This window comes from Bombina bombina, chromosome 3 (genome assembly GCF_027579735.1).
Source record: "Bombina bombina isolate aBomBom1 chromosome 3, aBomBom1.pri, whole genome shotgun sequence".
In the NCBI taxonomy this organism is placed as follows: Eukaryota; Metazoa; Chordata; class Amphibia; order Anura; family Bombinatoridae; genus Bombina; species Bombina bombina.
The window spans coordinates 900,591,640-900,615,241 of record NC_069501.1 but is presented as its reverse complement, the minus strand read 5'-3'; the positions used below and the strand labels follow the sequence as shown (position 1 = coordinate 900,615,241).

Here is a 23,602-nt window from a genome sequence, read left to right as displayed (position 1 = left end):
TCGGAATCTAGCCAAAACGTAGTTAATTGCAAGTGTACAATTGTGTATTTTCTACTTTCTAGTTTTTGAATTTAAAAATAAAATATGATATGCAAAATTAGGTTTTAAGATGAAAAGCTTGCTGAACTAGACAAACCGAAAAATAAACAAACCAAACAACGGTGTTGGAATTGGAATTGTGTGGGTTGTAAATGCAAAGTATATGGTGTGAAAAAAATGGCTTTTCTTATGGATTAAACTGAATCTCATTTGTTAGAATTATAATGTTGCAAAAAACAATAGGAAAAGCTCTTCTGACAGATTGGAATATAGACCTATGTTAGCTACAATGCATTCATAACAAGTACATATTTATCCAGAGAGGATATTACCCAAGGCCCTATGTGATTTACAGAGGCTTCTATGAATTATAAATGGGTAATTCAGTCAGAGAGGTTGCAAATTTAAAGGGACATAAAGTCATATTTAATCTTTCTTGATTCAGACACAGTATATATTGACTTCCATTATCAAATTTACTTCATTCTCCTGGTATAATTTGGTGAAAAGCAAAGAGTAAGAGGCTGAAAGTTTTCACAACATAGGGTCTAGGAAAATTATATACTGCTCATTTGGAATTCATAGTTATTGTATAATTTTCTTTATTATGCAGTTTAACTGTATTTAATGGTCTTTTAATAAAGAAAGATCCCAAAACAGTGATGGCTTATGGGTAATGGCTGGCATTTCTCGGAGTTCCACGGCAGTTTCCATCCTTTGCTTTCATAGCATGAAAACAACTTCTATCTCTATGCACAGCTTTTTCACCCTCAGCTCATCCTCTTTCACACACAAACAATAGATTTAAAAACAGAATGACTGTAGGCTTTGCAAGTTGGACATGCTAAAAGGCCAATTAGATGACTTAGAGGTTATATTAACTCAATTAGTGAAGGGTTTTAGGAAACTGGAGCTTTTAGTAAACATGCAGTTATTAGGTTTGTTTGTTTTTATGTTCAATGATTTAAAAACTAAATACAAATAACTTTAATGATTACATCGTAGAATGAGTCCTTCTGCTTGCAAACTGTATACCATTTTTGGTGATTACTGTTTAATTAACAAATCAAATAATAAAGTAAATAAAATAATAAACTCCAAGAACCTGTTCATTTTGAAACTGCTATGTTCTGAAGCATGATTTATTGTATAGCTTTATGACAGAAATTTATTGTGCTTTTGGAATAATATTTATAGGTTTCTTTTTTTGGGTGTGCCCAGAACTATTTTATTCTTAAACAAACGTATAGTTCTCAAACATATAAGGTTGACAGGCTCATCTGTGTTTCTAACTAAAGACAAGACATTTTTTATGTGCTATTTAGAGTTTGGCCTTTCCAGTTTCTCAGGTGGTTAATGGTTTACTAAAGAATGTCACAGATGCGACAAGAACTGATATGCATTGTTTGAAAAACATATTTAAGGGAAAAACTAGCGACAACATATTGATAGCACAAAAATCACAGCTGTCACATATTTTTTTCTAATGACAACCTCAATCATTAAAAGTGTATAAAGAAAAAAATATTGTTTTTAGGATTATACAAAGTTAAAATTAATGTCATGTTTGGAACTTAAGATATCTGTCATTTTGGGTGTTGGCAAAGGCTGGCTAGACTGACAAGTCTAGGCTAACTTAAACAGTAATCTTTTAAATAACTTTTTTATTCTGTACAGACACTTAGGGCCAGATTACAAGTGGAGCGCTATTTAGTGATTGTGCGATAATCTATTTTCCGATAGAAGTCAAAGCAGAAAAAAGTGGGAAAAAAATCCCTCTCGCCCACAAACACCAACGCATATTCTCATGTGCGCTAACCCAACATGAAAATATGAATATTTCACATTCCAATGTTCTTCACAAAGAAGAATATGTTCTATTTATTCATAAATACATATTTCTCGATATATCTGATGGTATTTTGGTACAATATATTTGTACCTTTATATAGATGATTATATATAGGTAAAGATATATACGTATATATAAATCTCTATTTATAAATACTTGGAACATATTCAGCTATGTGGAATGTGAAATATTTACAGTAAATAATACACAGTATAGCACGTTGCTAAATATGAATATTGCATAAATATGCTTTTTCATGTTTTCATCTACTTAATTGCAAAGGGCTCTAATACACTTATTAATATATCTATATATGTGTACATATGTATTTATGTGTTTATATGTGTATGTATGTCTGTAAATGCATATACACACATATAAATACATAAATATGTATACATATATAGACATCTTTAGACATGTATATGTATGTATCTCAATGTTAAAGTGAATGTAAATTTTGATGATAAAGTGCACGGTTTTTAAAAATTTGATTAAAACCTGGGGCAATTTAATTCATCAAAATTTACATTTCACTCGTGTTGTAAAAATACTTACCTTTTAATTTTGACAGCCACTGTATCGCCTCCTTCGCCCATCGCAAAGCCTCTTCCTGGGTCTAAAATGAGGAATCCGGCTTCCTCCAATCATGGTGTTGAATCAGACACTGATTCCCCTGGGGGGGAAGACGTGATTGGAGGATGACCAATTCGTCATTTGTTACGTAGGAAGAGGCTTGCCTTTCTTTTTTAACACCTCAGATGTCACATCTTTGAGCCCTTATAACTTTATTGTGTAATATTTTTTTAAAAATAATTTTTATTAGATAGTGAAATTATGAGTATAACTGTTTTTTGTAGTGTATTTTTTATTTGTTTTGTGACACTTTTTTTGTTACATGATACAGTTAACCACAGCTCTAAGGACACGCTAACCTGACGTGCATTAACTGCAATTGTGCTCAAGCAATCGCGTTTACTTTCAACTTCTAATATGAGTGCACTTTAACTTGTGCACAAACAAATGGGAAAACCCAATATCACTTGCACACAAATGTCTGTGCTCCAGTCGTAATCTGGCCCTTAGAAAGTAAGCCTTAATTTATTGAACAGTATTCTATGGCTTCATTATTCAAAAAACGTATAAGTAAGCGATGCTGCAGACCTGGTTGTACGGCCAATGAAGTTAGGAGCACAGGTTAAATAATTTGTTTGTCAACCAACTGAATGAAGGATATGGGGTAAAAAACTGTCCCCTCTTACACCCCCCATGGTAACTTGTGATCAATACCTTAGGATACTTAGGAAACTAAAGGAAATCTAAATTAAAAATTTTACTTTCATGATTCAAGCAGAGAATGTAATTAAAAAAGCAACAACTTGTCAATGTACTTATATTATAAATGCTGCACACTTTCTGAGGCACCAGCAACTATTGTCCATGTGCAAGAGTTCACAATGGATACATATATTAGTATGTGATTCGCTGATGGCTGTCACATGGAATATGGAAATTATCAAATTTGTCATTTACTCTAAAATTCAGAGTATTATTGCATTGTCTTTTTAGTATGCATTTGCTGAATATGCAATTCTTCTGTATGTAATGGTATTGCAATCTCTTAGCTATTAGAGAAGAAAGCAGTGTTTAGTGCACTGCACATTTCAAGAAAAATAAATGTTAAACATGTTTATATACTATTGCATGCAAATAAAAATCTAATAATATAATTCTAGGTTCATTCCAATATATGACAATTATTGTTTTGAAATAAGATATCAGGGACATAATCACAATAGGTTTTAACATACATTAGAAATTAAACATTTACTATTTTAATCATTTTCAAAAAATGTCCATACAATCAGGGAAGATGTTTTTTGCATATGTCTCATTTAATTGATTTTTTTAATGTAAAATGATATCAAAGGATTACATTTAATTTATATTTTATTCTTATAAATGTGTGTGTATGACTGTGTGTTCTCAGTAGAGACTAATTCAATAATACAAGCACACAAGAGAAATTTCATGACCCTTTTATTGCTTTGCTGCTCTGCACTATTTGATTTGGCAAATCAATGCTGCATTTATCTTTGGTTAGAAAAACTGTAAGCGTATTGAAATGTACTTAAACTTTTTTTGATATACTAATACTACTATTTTATTACAAGTGCTCAACAAGTGCATTAAATAATCATCAGAGAGTAAATGGTGACATTAAAAATCAATATATGTGAGCAATAATATAAACTCCTTTGTGAAGTTATTAAATTATCACATAAAATGTCTCAACTATCAATGGTGTGTATTTAAAGTTATGAGCAATAAAAAAATTATTTAAAGCAAGGATTGCCAACTGTAAGGCCTCTGTGCTAGTTTTTTATTAAAAATGTGGACATTGTAAGGAAATATCTATATGCTATTTGTAATTTTATAACCATAAATTTAAATGCACCCTTAAAGGGATACTGAACCCAATTTTTTTCTTTCATGATTCTGATAGAGCATGCAATTGTAAGCAACTGTTTAATTTACTCCTATTATCAACTTTTTTTCTTCGTTCTCTTGGTATCTTTATTTGAAAAATCAGGTATGTAAGCATAGGAGCCGGACCATTTTTGGTTTGGCACCCTGGCTAGCGCTTGCTGATTGGTGGAAAAGTCCTGTTCAACAGCTGCCGGCATTGCAGGAAACAGACAGTAATTGAAAACAACATATGACTGTCACTGCTAACTGTGGTACTAGCTGTGCTCTGATAGTGAGATACTGCTAGGAAGAACTTTACTTATGTGTTTAATCCCACCAAATACAGAGTAAGCTAAAATCAGTAAAAAATACACACCCTAGTGATTTAAAGCAAGCTACTTGAACACAGAACACAAATAATAATGTGGTTGATGATCTAAGAAAATACCTTTGTCAGTATATATAAAGATAAAGCAGAGGAACTCTGATATACAGTATATATTTACATTACTTGAAAGTATTTCTAAAATATGTTCTGTTCTAAACCAAAACTCAACCTTGAGCCTCATAAAATGAGAAACTAAAGTGGATACACTATTAGCATTGTAAAAGTGGCGTAGGAAAGATGCAAATTGCAAACAGAGACAGAAACTGGATTTTGTTTTTATAAAGTGAAGCAACATTGGCAAGTTCAAAATTTAAAAATATTAATATTTAAATATGCAAAGATCAAGTTGTGGGCTTTGTACGCCTTAAGAAATTGTACATATTGAACTCTACAATACAGCATTGTACATTGAATCGATTTATGTATTTGCTAAAGTACTATTAATACTAATAGTAATTGTAGTGCAGTTAATCTTTTGTAAGCAAAAATCTAAAAAAAATCTTCTATTGAGCAATTTTTTTTTACACATGAATGTATTCCCCCCATAAACTTCAATGAAGCGTGAAAAGTGGGAAAAAACCTAGCTCCCTTACTCCTGCGCTAACCCGATTGCGTTTAATCATGTGCGCTAATTTCACATTTCAATGTTCTTCACAAAGCAGAATATGTTCTATTTATTCTTAAATAAATATATATGATATTGTTTTTAGTAATATATATATATATATATATATATATATATATCAATAAACAAATGGCTAGCACTCACTGGTCCTTTTACTTATGTGCTTTTATTTGTGACATTTCGGGGACCGTATCCCCTTCCTCAGACCTTCTGAGGAAGGGGATACGGTCCCCGAAACGTCACAAATAAAAGCACATAAGTAAAAGGACCAGTTAGTGCTAGCCATTTGTTTATTGATATTCATTTTCTGCATGCACCCTGGCAAGCTGACTCAAGAAGTGCGAGTGCTCTCCAGTTGTCTATATATATATATATATATATACTCTAAATAAGATGTACTCAAGAATAGACACCTAAATAATAACAGAAATAAATATTGATGTCACCGCACTAACAAAGAATCAGTATGCAAATATAATTCATGTCCAGTCATATGTATGCTGAAGTGAAAACGACTTAATTAATATAAATATAGAAAAAACATATATAATGCACAATTCTGCAAGGGTGCAAATACAAAGTAAAAAACGGTATCACTGGGCATCCCCAGTCATATAAAACACTAATAGACATCAGTCCATGACAAATACACAATAAAAAAGACAATGCAATGTTTATCTGACAAATTTCAAAGTAAATCCAATTTTCCCTCACCCTGAATCATGTGACAGTCATCAGCCAATCACAAAATGTCTACAGGTATATACAGTGGACCTTTGCACATACTTCCTAGGAGCTGGAGCCTCAGAAAGTGGGAATATAAAATAATGTGCACATTTTGATAATGAAAATATATTCGAAAGTTGTTTTTTTATTGCATGCTTTATCTAAATCATGAAACTTTAATTTTTACTTAAGTGGCCCTTTAACCATTTTTACCATAGAGTTTAGCAATTCTTATACACACTCAGATGCTAATCTCAGGGCATATTTAGTAGCTGATTGGTGCTGTGTACTCTTATTTACAGGCAAGCAAGAGAAGAGCACATATGTGCCATTCAGCTTTCATAGATACTCCACAACTGTAACAGGACACACACACCATGGTGTTCAAGTTTATATTGCAAAGAATATTAAATAGTATATTGGAATTGTTCAGCCCCAGAGTGCTATTGCCTTTTATGCTCAAGATCAGTTTTACCTGCTACATACATAAAAGCAGATATTAAGCACAAAACTGTTAAAAATAGTATTTGTTGATAAGAACTGCTTAACTAAATACATCTATATTAACAATTTCTTAGGTTTGTGTTAAAAATGGCCTTCCCTATTTAGTAAATACAGCAAACTAGAAATGTTATATTTCTTCATATTGTAAATGGTCATATATACTATTAAATGTTTGTATTGTCAATAAAGTAATATAGTACATTTTGTAAAATTCCAACTGAATCGAGAAGTTTAACTGTTCTGACATTAATTTGTATACAATATTTAAAATTCAATATATACTTTAAATCTATTCATATTTTTTCATCCGTCCTATAAAATGCATGACAAGCTAAAACTGTAAAATCACATTTTTTACCCTTAATGTAAACATTGTTAATATTTAACGATTTTATCACAAAATATTTTACTCTTGATTCTATAGTGATTCTTTGTTGTGCTTTTTATTACTATATCAACTAAACAATTCTATTATTAAATTAAGTTTGCCATCAAGTTATATTTTATTGTGCATATTTCTAACCACACTCCATAGTAATAAAGCACACATGAAAGTGTAAGATGGTCTATAACAAATTGATTTAACATTACTATGGTTTGCTAGATTTTTGTAAAGTATGTTGTTTGTCACTTTTCATAGTGTAAATATTTTCCTCTAGGATTCAGAGGGGCCTATCTATCAAGTTCCTCTGAAACAGCAGTTATGAAACAGCGGTCACAAAGACCGCTGCTCCATAACCTGTCCGCCTGCATCACCGGAAATCAACCCGATCGAGTACGATCGGGTTGATTGACACCCCCTGCTGTCGGCCCATTGGCCGCGAGTCTGCAGGGGGCGGCGTTGCACCAGCAGCTCTTGTGAGCTGCTGATGCAATGCTGAATACGGCAAGCGTATTGCTCACTGTATTCAGCGAGGTCTGGCGGACCTGATCCGCACTGTCGGATCAGGTCCGCCAGACTTTGATAAATTGGGGCCAGAGTGTGCAAAAAAGTAAAACATAATAATACATATTTAAAGGGATATTAAACCCACATTTTTTCTTTCATGATTCAGATAGAGCATGCAATTTTAAGCAACGTTCTAATTTACTCCTATTATCAAATTTTCTTCATTCTGTTGGAATCTTTATTTGAAAAAGTAGGAATATAAGCTTAGGAGCCGGCCCATTTTTGGTTCAGCATCATGGTTAGCTCTTGCTGATTGGTAGCTACATTTAGAAAGTTGCTTAAAATTGTATGCTCTATCTGAATCATGAAAGAGAAAATGTGGGTTTTATATCCCTTTAAGCCTTTTAACATTACTAAGACAACGTACCTTTGCTTAAAAACTATTTTTAAGTTTTCTGAACTTCAACGTGTACTGTTGCATACATCTAATAGAAAAATTAAACAAAGACACTGTGGAAAGAAAATATTTAACAAAAGGTAAATCACAGAAATGTATAATAATGATTTATCTAATACTGAAGTTAAAACTTATTTTTTATATCTACAACTCTTTAATTGTTATGTAAAATTGTCAATTTCCTGTTCAGTTAAGTATGATATAATTTAAGGTATTAAATAATACATATAAAGTTGCAACAGTTATGACAGTAAGCAATGTGCTTGAAAATATATCTATGATATTACAATAATTATTTTCTTTAGTATTGCATTGTATGCGTTTAACATTTTACTGGCCATTTTGATTAAATAGTATAAAAATATGGTCATTGGTATTTTCATACAATTATCTAGGAAATTACACTTTATTCTGCAAATCACAATGCATATAAATACATGCATTCAAAAAGGTTTTCTAAATAACACTGTTACTGTTGTTTTTTATATCATTATTATTTCTGAACATCCAATATATTGCTTTTTTTAAAGGGAATATAAAAGGAAGTGGGATGAACAATGACATTAGCAATAAATTAAATAAAAACTGCTGTAAGATCATTTAGAATTCTTATTTGAAATGTATAGTGTAAACAGTGAGGAGGGGGTAGATCTGAAATTGCTTTATGAATAAAAGCTGGTGAAAGTTCCCTTTCCTTTCAGACAAAACCGTTCACCTTACAAGACAATTCTAACACTTAGTTTCTTAATATGAATACAACCAATGCCGTGCTTAATTTACACACAAACATGTTTCCCTTGTGCAGACTTTTTAAATTTGTTATGTAAAAGGAAAGATATGTCATAATTAATATAATCCGTATAGGAAATTCAACACGTTTTGACAAAGGCCTCCTGTGATATGGTAAAAAAATGTAATCTATGTACTTGATCAGTATAGTAAATCCTTATAGGAAAGTCATTATTGCTCTTTAGCAGCAAGAAGTGCAGTGGTTTTGTGCTCCGATTAAGCTACGTTCTCTCCATTTTGGAGAGCCATACATTGCCACTGACTGGTATATTTAAAAAAAAAAAAAAAAACACCTCTTAACTGTCTAAGTGTCCAATATGATAATGAGAAAGTGTGCATTAATAGTGGTTCGGGGAGTTCAAGACAAATAGATATTTTTTTCTGAAAAAAAAACAACAAAACATTAGGCAAGGCTGAGTCAATTCACAAACCACATACAGTACTTCACTACCGTCCCATATACGTTCACAGACATCAAGTTAAATAATGTGTTTATGTCAAAAGTTAAGGTATTTCCCTGCACCACACAAATTCATGGAAATTATGGGTAAATTCAAACCATTACAGAGGTTATTGCAAAATCCCAAAACACTGCTTTTTTCCGCTGTGTTGATGCTAGGTTGACGGTCACTTCTTCCTGAATATTTTCCTGCACTTGATAGCACATAAAAGGGCTCTTTTTTTTCTTTTCTGTCACTTAAAAAAACATTTTCCAATGGAAAAATGTGCTTTCAATTTAAATTTCAGAGATCTTGCAAACTATTTATACAGTATTTGAAAATTAGGAGAACTTCTTGAAAAACATCCGTCCAAATGTAATTGAAATGTACAATAAATCCTATTTAAAACTATGCATGTCAGGGCATAAAAAGTGCCTGTTTCCTTTTTATGAATGCCTCTATATTGTATTCTAGGGTGTGAATATTTAATGAATTATCCATGCCTATTGTTTATAGTTCAAAAAAATTGAGAAGCATGGCACATCATTTCCTGTTTGTTATTTCACTTTGGACATGGTGGGACATCCTACTTACAGTATGTAACACTGTGGATGTGATTCAGTCCTGCTGAATTTATTTTGGATAAGAGACCCAGCTCTTACGCTATTGAACTCATTGCAGATTTAAACCAACATGTGCCGTCGCCGATGAAGTGCTAGATGGTCTGAACGGGAAAAGCTGCGATCACAGTCAGCACATTTAAATGGCTTGACTCCTGTGTGTTTGCGGTAATGCCGTGTCAGTTCATCTGAGCGAGCAAACTTCCAGGTACATCCTTCCCACGTACACATGTAGGGTTTTTCTCCTTTGCAAAAGAAAACAGAATAAAAAAGCCAGTGTTAATTATACTCAACTTAAGCATTTGTTTAGAAAAACAACAGTTAGCAATACAGTTTCCATCACTAGGGAATATTTAGGAAGAATGTGAGGTGAAAAATTGTCTAAAAGTAACTAAAATAGCTAGCTTTTATTTTTTTATTTTCACAGAAGTACAAATTTGCCGTTATTTGTAGAGATGTTATGATGTATACCCTGTGTTTTGGAGCACGGGAGTGGGGAGATGTGCCAGATGAGATTAAAATGGCAAAACAACTACTTTAACACCAGTATGACTATCCCACAATTCTAACTATTTTAACCCTTTCGCTACCGGGAAATTTAGTAAAGAACTTGACCAAAATACCAGAGAATGTTTAGTTTTTTTACTATCACTCCATTTAAACAGAAATAGAGCCTTGCTTTTTATTTATCAAAACTATATATATATATTTAGGTAGACAACCCAAGGTATTGATCTAGGCCCATTTTGGTATATTTCCTGCCACTATTTCACTGCCAAAGGCGATCAAATAAAAAATGATCATTGTCAGTGTTGCACCACTTTATTTAAAATGAAGTGGGTGTAAATTGCTTGGTGTGACAGAAACATTGTACATTAATTTATGTGTAGATATAATTTATAATGTTTAACCTTAATGTAGCCCCAAAAGTTATCTTGATAACAATGTACAAACACTTTATATACAGTCAAGACTCCAAACAAAGCTACTGTCATGTTCTACAATAAAAGTTTGGTTTCGGTTGCATTAAACACTTTAGTTTTGTTTAACATATGTGCGGTTACTGTGTAATAAAAGAAAGGCAAACAAAGTTAGTATTCTAAACCTGTCACAGCACGGAAGTGTACAATTGAAAGGCCCTTTTTAAGTTGCTCTTAAATGCTTACCAACTAACACAAATACGGCAGTTAAATGTAATCTGGCACATATTTACAGGCACAAACAAAAAAATAAATATTTGAAAGAGTCTCATAGTAATCCAGCATTGCCCTAGTAAAGAAACAATTTATGCAGTTTTAAATAAATAGCTCTACAGATCTCCCACATCTAAAATGATTGGCACACTTCACTAAAATTCTAAGTAGCAAAATCTAGTCGCAAACAAAGTTTTGGCTCTTGGGCAGGGTGTCACATAACGCTACAGCATAAAACACTGCTAATTACATTTTGGGTCTATGCCTAAAGTGTATGCAATCATAGAATTGTACAAGAATACCTGCAGGTCAAAACACTATCATATCATTTAAATGCTTAGAAATTAAAGGGCCATGGAAACAGTTATTAAAGATGGTGTAAGTTACATTATAAGCTAATGTTGATTCATAATTAACCTTAATCACTACTTCTGAGTTGTAATATACATAATTTAAAGGACTGTATATTATTTATGAATTTATGCATCACAAATGATTCACAGCATTATAAAGCATCTGTGCTCCAAACAGAAAGGTTGAATATCATAACATCACCACTCTCCACTGCTGGGTCAGGTTCTATGTTCCATTCATTCAGCATTATCCCTATTCTTCTGCACAGCTATTTCTTGCAGTCTTTGTGCAAGCAACATCACATCGCCAACACTTGCATTGGGGAAGTGGAAACACTACATGTTTTAGTGTTAAAATACAGGAACTGCATAGGTTTAAATTATGCATAATTTAACATTGTGGGCTAATTACAAGTGGATTTCAAGAGTAGTCATCATGGGAGAATATTTATATGCACACACAGATACATAAAGTAATTACAGCAGGGCCTAGCTGCACTCTTGACTGAGATGATTATACAGTATCCCACAAAAGTGAGTACACCCCTCGCATTTTTGTAAACATTTTATTAAATCTTTTCATGTGACAACACTGAAGAAATGACACTTTGCTACAATGTAAAGTAGTGAGTGTACAGCCTGTATAACAGTGTAAATTTGCTGTCCCCTCAAAATAACTCAACACACAGCCATTAATGTCTAATCTGTTGGCAACAAAAGTGAGTCCACCCTTAAGTGGAAATGTCCATATTGGGCCCAATTATCCATTTTTCCTCCCAGGTGCCATGTGACTCATTAGTGTTAAAAGGTCTCAGGTGTGAATGAGGAGCAGGGGTGTTAAATTTGGTGTTATCGCTCTCACACTTTCTCATACTGGTCACTGAAAGTTCAATATGGCACCTCATGGCAAAGAACTCTCTGAGGATCTGAAAAAAAGAATTGTTGCTCTTTATAAAGATGGCCTAGGCTATAAGAAGATTGCCAAGACCATAAAACTGAGCTGCAGCATGGTGGGCAAGACCATACAGTGGTTTCATAGGACAGGTTCCACTCAGAACAGGCCTTGCCATGGTCGACAAAAGAAGTTGAGTGCACATGCTCAGCATCTTATCCAGAGGTTGTATTTGGGAAATAGACGTATGAGTGCTGTCCCCATTGCTGAGGTTGAAGGGGTCAGCCTGTCAGTGCTCAGACCATACGCCGCACATTGCATCAAATTGGTCTGCATGGGTGTTGTCCCAGAAGGAAGCCTCTTCTAAAGATGATGCACAAGAAAGCCCGCAAACAGTTTGCTGAAGACAAGCAGACTTAGGACATGGATTACTGGAACCATGCCCTGTGGTCCAATGAGACCAAGATAAACTTATTTGGTTCATATAGTGTTAAGTGCGTGTGGTGACAACCAGGTGAGGAGTACAAAGACAAATGTGTCTTGCCTACAGTCAAGCATGGTGGTGGGAGTGTCATGGTTTGGGCCTGCATGAGTGCTGCTGGCACTGGGGAGCTACAGTTCATTGAGGGAAGCAGGAATGCCAACATGTACTGTGACATACTGAAGCAGAGCATGATCCTCTCCTTTTGGAGACTGGGCCGCAGTGCAGCATTCCAACATGATATCGACCCCAAACACACCTCCAAGACGACCACTGCCTAGCTAAAGAAGCTTAGGGTAAAGGTGATGGACTGGCCAAGCATGTCTCCGGACCTAAATCCTATTGAGCAACTGTGGGGCATCCTTAATGGGACATTAAACACTTTGAGATAGTAATATAAAATGATAAATTGTATATAATAAAACAACTCTGCAATATACTTTCATTATTTATTTTGTCCTCTTTGCCTGTAATTCCATTCTGAAATTGTGAGCGTTTCAGTTCCTGTTAGAAATGGAGGTGCAGAACACTGTTAAATCCAGCACAACCATTGGCTGCACACTCTAGTGACCTATTTATAACTGACCCTAATTGGCCACAGCAGAGAAGGTACCACAAGTTACAACATGGCAGATCCCAGTGTTTTATAGACACTAAAACCTTACACTTATTTTGTCACTTTTTAAACAACTAATGAAACTTTAAAAAAATACATCTACATGTTAGTCATGGACTAATCTTTTCTTTGAATGCATAATTCTTTCTAGCGTGTATTTAGTGTTTAATGTCCCTTTAAACAGAAGGTGGGGGAGTGCAAGGTCTTTTACATCTACCAGCTCCGTGATGTTGTCATGGAGGAGTGGAAGAGGACTCCAGTGGCAACCTGTGAAGCTTTGGTGAACTGCATGCCCAAGAGAGTTAAGGTAGTACTGGAAAATAATGGTGGCCACACAAAATATTGACACTTTGGGCTCAATTTGGACATTTCCACATTTGGATGTACTCGCTTTTGTTGCCAACGGTTTAGACATTAATGGCTGTGTGTTGAGTTATATTGAGCGGACAGCAAATCTGCACTGTAATACAGGATGCACACTCACTACTTTATATTGTAGCAAAGTGTCATTTCTTCAGTGTTGTCACATGAAAAGATATAATAATAACATATTTACAAAAATGTGAGGGGTTTACTCACTTTTGTGGGATACTGTATATAGGTATATATATATATATACAGTGTGTATATATATATATATATATATATATATATATATATATTTATATATAGGATATATATAGTATATATATATATATATATATATATATATAGGAATTTCTATTTATAAATACTTAGAACATAAGAATTTGAAATATTTACAGTAAATACATAGTTACACCCTTTATTATATATTAATACTTTATAAATATGTTTTTACATGTTTTCCTCTATTTGACTACAATGGGCTCCAATGCACTTTGTTTATATGTGTATATATGTTTGTAAAAACATATATACACATATACTGTACATACATTTTTAATAACTTTTATCAGACAGTGTTATTATGAGTGTAACTGTACTGTTAAATTTTTGTCTCGTGTAACCACAGCTCAAAAGTCACGCTAACCAGATGAACTTTACATTCGATTGCGCTCAAGCAAACGCGTTTACTTTCAATTTGTAATACGTGTGCTATTTCTGATGCGTGTAAAGAGCCGCAAAATACCCCTTATCTCTCTAGCGATACACAGTGCTCCACTCATAATCAAGACATAATTGTATTTTCAAAATACAGTATGAAATTTCCTGCTATAAAAGAAAGAACACTATTTAACCCTTTTGCTGCTAAGCTTTTTTTTTCACCCTGGGCCAATTTTGATGGCCTTTTTGGCTACCCACACAAATAATATATTTATTTTTTCAGCAGACCCAGCAATTTCACAATATTCTATTATTATATTTATAATTCAGTATAAAACCAGGTGTGCGTCATCTCCAGAGCAGGTTTGGCTCATTTATACATGAGTAGCCCCCTTGGCAGTTTCGGGTGAATTGGTTCTCATATAAACTGTACTTCACTATTATATTTATTTTTTCTTGAGGCAAGAAGAATATACCTTGAACACTGGGGTCTTGTAAACACTTTGAGCTCATGGAATCACATTTAACACATATCCTTATTGCATTGTTTCATAGTTTGTGTGTTTTTATCACTTTTAAGTAACAAACTTTTTATCACAAGTGATCATTGTACTTTTATTGTAGTAATACAATTCAGAGAAGATTACCGTGCTATCACTGCACACTAATAGAAATCATAATACAAAAGAAGCCAAAAACACAACATTCATTTTTAAGAGCTAATTTTATAATACATTTCTTTAATGAAGGAACTCTAATACATTTCTAATGATAAAGAACCAATTGATCTCCTAAAGTAGAAATGGTTACTTTTGAAATTTCAAAAAGACCACTCTGAAAATAGTAAAAAAAAAAAAAATGTAAAATGCAGTCTAAAATGTCCAACAGATTTAACCAACTATTGGATCTGTTTTCTTTAAAAAAAAAAAAAGAAAAAAAGAAAATATAACAAATGCAAGTTTCATAAGGACACGTTTTTTAAAAGCCTAAATGACTTCTCATGTCTGACAAATAAAATATGGATGTACTATTAAATAAAACAGCGAAATGGCAATATTTTTTTATAAAATGTTGAAAGTATTTATTGATGTTTTTTTAGCTATAGAAAACTATATAAATATTTTTTTATTTCAATAAAGAATACAATGAAAGGGACATGAAATCCAATTTAATTTTAAATAACTTTCCAATTTACTTCTAGGGGTCGATTTATCATGTTCGGCGGACAAGATCCGCTGTAACGGATCATATCCACCCGACATCGATAAATGGCGACAACATACGCTGTCGGCATTTATCACTGCACAAGCATTTTGTGTGAAATACTTGTGCAATGCCGCCCCCTACACATTTGTATCGTATCCGATCGGGATGATTGCTATCTGCCACCTCAGAGGTGGCGGATGAGTTAAGGAGCAGCGGTCTTACGACTGCTGTTTCTTAACTTTTATTTCCGGTGAGCCTGAAGGCTCGCATGGAAACTACTGCATTCGCAGCTTAATAATTCGGCCCCCTAATATCGAATTTGTTTTATTGAAGAAACAGCAATGCACATGGGTGAGCAGATAACATGAGGCATATATGTGCAGCCACCAATCAGCAGCTCCTTAGCCTTCCTAAGTATCCTTTTTCAACAAAGGATACCAAGAGAATGAAACAAAATAGATAATAGCAGTAACTTGGAAAGTTGTTTAGAATTGCATGTTCTATCTGAAACATAAAAGAAAACATTTGGGTTTCATGTCCCTTTTTTACATTTCCATTAACAGAGAGATAATGTTAAAATCTTGTCAGGTCAGATTGTTTTGCCATATAATTGAAATATTGTTTAAACATAAAAATATCATCAGCCACATTCCTGAAATGAACCCATAACTATCTACATATAAGCCACACAAGCACCTATACTACATCAACTATAATCCTTTGCAGTTGTATATATTGCATTTACAGTACACACACACTTTATATGGCCAAAAGTATTATTGAGTTCAGGTGTTTCAGCCACACCCAATGCTAGTAGGTACATAAACTCCATCACAAAGCCATAACATCTCTGTAGACAAACATTGGCAGTGCAGTGGGTGGTACTGAAGAGCTCAGTGACTTAATATGGCACTGTCATGGGATGCCACCTTTGCCAAAGTCAGTTTGTGAAGCTTCTGCCTTACTAGATCTGCCCCAATCAACTGTGAGTGCTTTGACTGTGAAGTGGAAGTGTTTAGGGGTAACAACAGCCCAGGCAACAAGTCGTACACCACACAAACATGAAGAGTGGCCACCGAGTGTTGAAGCGAGTAGGGCATAAAAATTGCCAATCATCTGTTGCATCACTCATTACAGAGTTCCAAACTGCCTCTGGAAACAACAGCAGCACAATAACTGTGCATCGGGAGCTTCATGAAATAGGCTTCCATGAACAAGCAGCTGTACACAAGCCTCACATCAACATGCACAATGCCAAATGTTGGCTGGAGAGGTGTAGAGCACACTGCCAGTGGTCTCTGGAGCAGTGGAAACATGTTCTCTGGAGTGATGCATTACACTTCACTATCTGGTAGTCTAATGGAAGAATCTGGGTATGGAATATGCAGTAGAACACTAACTACCTGTTATGTTCTGTAAAGATATGTGGTAGAACAGGTGGTAAATAAGTTTAGGTACCTAGTATCCGCTATAGTAGGACCACTCAGCCTCACACCAAACCTTGGATTCACACAGATTTAACTTATAGGAATCCGGTTTTGCTCATTGAACTGAGGGTCACTACTGCAGGGTACAGAGTGAAAACGGAGCTGTCACGCAACCAGGTTACAGGATGCCTGTATTTCAACAGATAGGAGGAGTATCTATAGATAGAGTAGGTAGTTAGAATGATATTTTGGATTATGTTATCAGATATAGATTATGCAATGATAGGATAGTAACAAACGATAAGTCACTTAGTTTAGGTTCATGGTGGTCACAGCAAATGATGTTAATCAAACAGCAGTTCAAACAGAGTAGGCAATGTAACAGGCAGTTGAAGTTAATCCTGTATTTTAGTGATAGTAACAGTCATTGAATACAGTGCTTAAGTAGTTTGCTTACTTGAGAGACATAATGATATCCAAATAGAGTAATAAAATATACAGACCAATTCCTGATGGTTATTTGGAAGGCTAAGTCAGAGCCAGATGAAAACCTTACGGTATCCTGAATGCTTGTTTGTAGAAAGGACACAGCGCGGTACACGCGCTGCAGACACGCTGAGATGCCGGGTGTGACATCACAGCCACCCGGTGTAACAGTTAGGGAATTGAAAGCAGCTCCTTTGGTTCCTAAGAAACTGCAAGTAATAGAATAGGCACACCGGCACACAGCAATGAAGGATTAATGTAGGCTGCAAAGTTTCAAAGCAACAAGTAAGAAATCCCCACAGATTGAGGAAAGGCTAGGTGTCTTCAGAGAGGAGTCACATAAAGTAACCGATTCAAATTACCAAGCGAGGAGCATAGAGAGGAGGGGCCTTAAATAGGAAAAGAGGATTCAGAATTAAAGGGACAGGATTGTAATAGTGAATACCCTGACAGGACACCCCCCTCAAGGAGCCGCTCAGCGGATCAAGGACCTGGACGATGAGGATTCCTCCTATGGAACAAGGAAACCAAGCGTGGAGCCATAACATTAGTAGCAGGCTCCCAAGAGTCTTCTTCAGGTCCATAACCCTTCCAACTGACCAAATACTGAAGGTGGTTTCGAAAGTATCGAGAATCTTGAATAGAATCAATCTCGTACTCCTTCTCATCTGTCACATGAGTAAAGAAGTATCCATCGAAGATGTAGCCCTGATAGAAGCATAGGGTTTAAGGAGTGAGACATGAAATGTTGGATGAATTCTCATGGAAGAAGGTAATTGAAGAGTGACTGCATTCACATTAACAACATTCTTAATTTCAAAGGGACCCAAATAAAGTGAAGCGAGCTTTTTGGAAGGAACTTGTAATCTTATATTCTTCGTGCTTAACCAAACTTTATCTCCCACCTTATATTCAGGAGGTTTAGAACGTCGTAGATCATAGTAATGTTTTTGAGCTTTTTGAGCATCGAGTAGTAGTTGTTTAACAGTGGCGAAACCTTTCACTAAGGTATTGATTTTATCATTAACAACGGGTATAGGAGAATTTTTTGGAGTCTGAATGTCATAAGAAGGATGAAAACCGTAGTTAAGGAAGAATGGAGACATTTTAGTGGAGGAGTTGAGCATGTTATTATGAGCAAATTCAGCAGTGGAAAGGAGAGAATGCCAGTTATCTTGTTCTAGAGAACAGTAACAACGGAGATACTGTTCCAGGGCTTGATTTGTTCTCTCAGTCTGCCCATTGGTTTGTGGATGAAAAGCTGTACTTAACCTCCTAGAGATGTTGAGGGATTTACAAAGATGTTCCCAAAATCTAGAGGTAAACTGAGAACCTCTGTCACTAGTAATGGAATTTGGTAGACCATGTAATTTGACAATATGATCTATGAAAAGAGTAGCTGTTTCTTGAGCTGTGGGTAGACCTCTATGTGGCAGGAAATGGGCCATTTTAGAAAAAAGATCAACAATGACCATGATAGTGTTGAAGTTAGCAGAAGGTGGCAGATCGACAATAAAGTCCATGGCAATATCTGCCCAAGGTCTTTCAGGTACTGGAAGAGATAGAAGGTATCCGTAGGGACGTGTATGTTGATGTTTTTTAGTAGTGCAAAGAAAACATGTTTTGATGTATTGCTTGATTGTATCAGACATTTTGGGCCACCAATAATTCCTTGAGAGGATATGAAGAGTCCTATGTACGCCAGGATGACCTGCTAAAGAGGAATCATGAGCTGCTGCTAAAAGTTGATTCCTGAGATCCTTGGGTACATATAGCTGATCATGATGATAGAACAGTTCATCAGAATGTTTATTTAAATTGAGGTGTGTTATTAATGAATCCTCCTTCTGTTGCAGCTTTAGGGTCTCCAAGAAATCGTTTGTTAAACAAATGATTCTGTCCGCAGGTATCACTGAGGCAGGTGTCAAATGATCTTGTGGCTTAAGAGGTATACGAGAGAGGGTATCTGCCTTAAGATTCTTAGAACCTGGACGATAGGTGATCACATAATCAAAACGTGAAAAGAAAAGGCTCCAGCGGACTTGACGAGAAGTCAGGGTCTTGTTTGACTTTAAATACTCTAAATTACGATGGTCTGTGTAAATAGTAATTGGAAATTTTGTACCTTCCAAGATATGCCTCCAGAATTCCAATGCGGATTTGATGGCAAGCAATTCCTTATCACCAATACCATAGTTTATCTCAGCTGAGCTCATGACACGAGAGTAGAATGCAACAGGATGTAATGGCTTTTCTTGAGAGGCCCTCTGGGATAGAACAGCCCCTATTGCAAATTCAGAAGCATCAACCTCAAGCGTAAAATGACAACTGGGATCTGGGAATTGCAAAATAGGGGCTGAAGTAAATTTATTCTTGAGGGTAGTGAAAGAGTCCTGAGCTTTACTATCCCATGAAAACCTGATATGTTTCTTAGTTAAAGTTGTTAATGGTTTAACAATATGTGAGAAATCTTTAATGAATTTTCTATAAAAATTTGCAAAACCAAGAAACCTCTGGACATCTTTTTTACATGAGGGTACTGGCCATTTGAGTATAGCTTCTACTTTACTGGTCTCCATAGTAATCCCAGTAGGAGAGATACAGTAACCCAGAAATGAAATAGAGTTAGTATTAAATATACATTTCTCTAGTTTAGCGTAGAGATGATGTTGTCTTAAACGAGATAGAACTAATTTTACATGTTTTAAATGATTTTCATAAGTGTCTGAATAGACAAGAATGTCATCTAGATAGATAACAATACATACATCCAGAAGGTCGTGAAAAACATCATTTATGAAGCACTGGAAAGTGGCTGGGGCGTTGCAAAGCCCAAACGGCATTACTGTGTATTCGTAAAGTCCGTATCGTGTACGGAAAGCCGTTAACCACTCATCCCCTGCTCTCATCCTGATTAAATTGTATGCACCCCTAAGATCGAGCTTGGTGTAGATGGTGGCACCCTGAAGGCGCTCAATTAGTTCAGGAATGAGAGGCAGGGGATATCTGTTTTTCTTAGTACATTTATTCAGTTGTCTGTAATCTATAATGGGGCGTAAACTGCCATCTTTATTTTTCACAAAAAACATAGCAGCACCTGCAGAGGAAGTGGATGGACGTATAAACCCTTTTTTCAAGTTTTCGTCTAGATATTCCTTAAGGTGTGCTAGTTCAGGTTGGGACAAAGGATATATATGACCATATGGAATGGTGCAGTTAGGAATGAGATCAATAGGGCAGTCATACTTCCTATGTGGTGGAAGTGTGGCTGCCTCAACCTTATCAAAAACATCAGCATATTCTTTGTAGCAATCTGGTAATGTCTCTACATTAATATGACAAAGTGTATGAGAATCAGTGCAGAATTGCTTGCAGTACTGAGAATCAAAAACTACAGTAGAGTCTGTCCAAGAAATAGTGGGGTTATGCATAGACAACCACTGAATACCGAGTATCATAGGGTAGACAGAACTTGGTAAAACATCAAAAGATATTAACTCAGTATGCCCTGAGTCTGAAGTAACCTTAAGTGGAACTGTATGGTGTGAAATAGGACCAGAACTAAAAAATGATCCATCAACCAAACGGATGGCTAGTGCAACACTCTTTTTTATTAGTGGTATTTTGTGCTTATCAACAAAAACTAAATCTATGAAATTCCCAGATGCTCCAGAGTCAATTACGGCCTGTACGTCTATCTTCTGCTGATCCCACTGCAACGAGAGAGGGATTGATAAATGAAGCAAATTATTATTAACCATATTAACATTGTGCTTAAATCTCACTCTCTTACCCTTCTTTTGACGAAGGAGAGATGGGCAATCCCTTACGCCATGATCCTTTTCGGCACAATAGAGGCACAAATTAAGCAGTTTGCGTCTGGCTTTCTCTTCAGGCTTTAGAGGGCCTCTAATCACAGCAACATCCATGGGTTCATCAACATTCTTGGTAGCATGGGTAGGAAGATTTATATGATAGGGAGTGTATTTCTTAGGAGTGATGTCAGTTATGGATTTTTCATATTTCCTTTCCCTGAGTCTCCGGTCAATACCAATACATAAAGTCATGAGATCCTCAAGAACATCTGGAATGATACCTCTAGCAAGTTCATCTTTTAATGAGTCACTGAGGCCCATGCGAAATTGATTTTTCAGAGCTGGGTTGTTCCATAAAGTGTCAGGAGCCCATCTTTTAAAGTCTGTTATGTATTCCTCTACCATCCTTTTCCCTTGGCGTAAGGATCTCAAAGCTGTTTCAGCAGTATTCTGCTTGTTATGATCCTCATATAAAAGGGACATCGCAGAAAAGAAAGAATCAAGAGAATTTAATATGGGATCATCAGTCTCATAGAAAGTGTTGGCCCAAGATTTAGCTTCTCCACGCAAAAAAGAAATCACCGTCAAAACTTTAATTCTGTCAGTAGGATAAGACCTAGGTTTTAAAGTGAACATAAGAGTGCAAGAATTTCTAAAGTCTCTGAACATGGACCTGTCCCCAGAGAATTTCTCTGGCGGACTTACAACAGGCTCCGGTGTAAACTCAGAAGTAGAAGGTTTAGTTGTCATATGCTCCTTAATAAATTTTCTAATATTCTGGTTCTCAATTTGTATCTCTCTTAAACCCTGTAACATACTATCCATACTTTGTGCTAGAGAACCCACTCTATTGGAAAGCTCATTCAACTCCATGATAGTGGATAGAGGTACTTTTATTTTTTAGGCTTGGTAATATGTTATGTTCTGTAAAGATATGTGGTAGAACAGGTGGTAAATAAGTTTAGGTACCTAGTATCCGCTATAGTAGGACCACTCAGCCTCACACCAAACCTTGGATTCACACAGATTTAACTTATAGGAATCCGGTTTTGCTCATTGAACTGAGGGTCACTACTGCAGGGTACAGAGTGAAAACGGAGCTGTCACGCAACCAGGTTACAGGATGCCTGTATTTCAACAGATAGGAGGAGTATCTATAGATAGAGTAGGTAGTTAGAATGATATTTTGGATTATGTTATCAGATATAGTTTATGCAAGGATAAGATAGTAACAAACGATAAGTCACTTAGTTAGGTTCAAGGTGGTCACAGCAAATGATGTTAATCAAGCAGCAGTTCAAACAGAGTAGGCAATGTAACAGGCAGTTGAAGTTAATCCTGTATTTTAGTGATAGTAACAGTCATTGAATACAGTGCTTAAGTAGTTTGCTTACTTGAGAGACATAATGATATCCAAATAGAGTAATAAAATATACAGACCAATTCCTGATGGTTATTTGGAAGGCTAAGTCAGAGCCAGATGAAAACCTTACGGTATCCTGAATGCTTGTTTGTAGAAAGGACACAGCGCGGTACACGCGCTGCAGACACGCTGAGATGCCGGGTGTGACGTCACAGCCACCCGGTGTAACAGTTAGGGAATTGAAAGCAGCTCCTTTGGTTCCTAAGAAACTGCAAGTAATAGAATAGGCACACCGGCACACAGCAATGAAGGATTAATGTAGGCTGCAAAGTTTCAAAGCAACAAGTAAGAAATCCCCACAGATTGAGGAAAGGCTAGGTGTCTTCAGAGAGGAGTCACATAAAGTAACTGATTCAAATTACCAAGCGAGGAGCATAGAGAGGAGGGGACTTAAATAGGAAAAGAGGATTCAGAATTAAAGGGACAGGATTGTAATAGTGAATACCCTGACACTACCAGAATGCATAGTGCCTACGGTAAAGTTTGGTGCAGGAGGGATAATGCTATGGGGCTTCTCAGGGTTTAGACTAGGCCAATTAGCTCCAGTAATGGGTCATCTTAAAGGGATATGAAACCCAAAAAATGTATTTTGTAAATTAGACAGAGCATACAATTTTAATAAAGTTTCCCATGTACTAATGAACTTTGCTTACTTCCCATGATATTATTTGTTGAAGAGATACCTAGGTAGGCATCTGGAACACTACACAGCAGCAAATAGTGCTGCTATCTAGTGCTCTTGTAAATGGATAATATTCTTTCAAAACTGATGCCCTATAATGCTCCAGACATGTGCTCGCTCCTGAGCTTACATCCCTGCTTTTCAACAAAATATATCAAAAGAACAAAGATAACTTGATAACAGAAGTAAACTTGAAAGTTGTTT

General features: G+C 35.5%; 1 protein-coding gene across 1 annotated transcript in view; it reads right to left on the bottom strand.

Annotated features, from left to right (window-relative positions):
• Positions 1-7,584: 7,584 nt before the first annotated feature.
• The window catches only part of KLF12 (KLF transcription factor 12), a 451,426-nt gene continuing 435,408 nt past the window's right edge, over positions 7,585-23,602 (bottom strand). Inside the window, exon 6 of the mRNA XM_053707926.1 lies at positions 7,585-10,043. Within this exon, the coding sequence (XP_053563901.1) occupies positions 9,862-10,043 (182 nt within the window). The 3' untranslated portion in view covers positions 7,585-9,861. The remainder of the gene's footprint in view (positions 10,044-23,602) is intronic.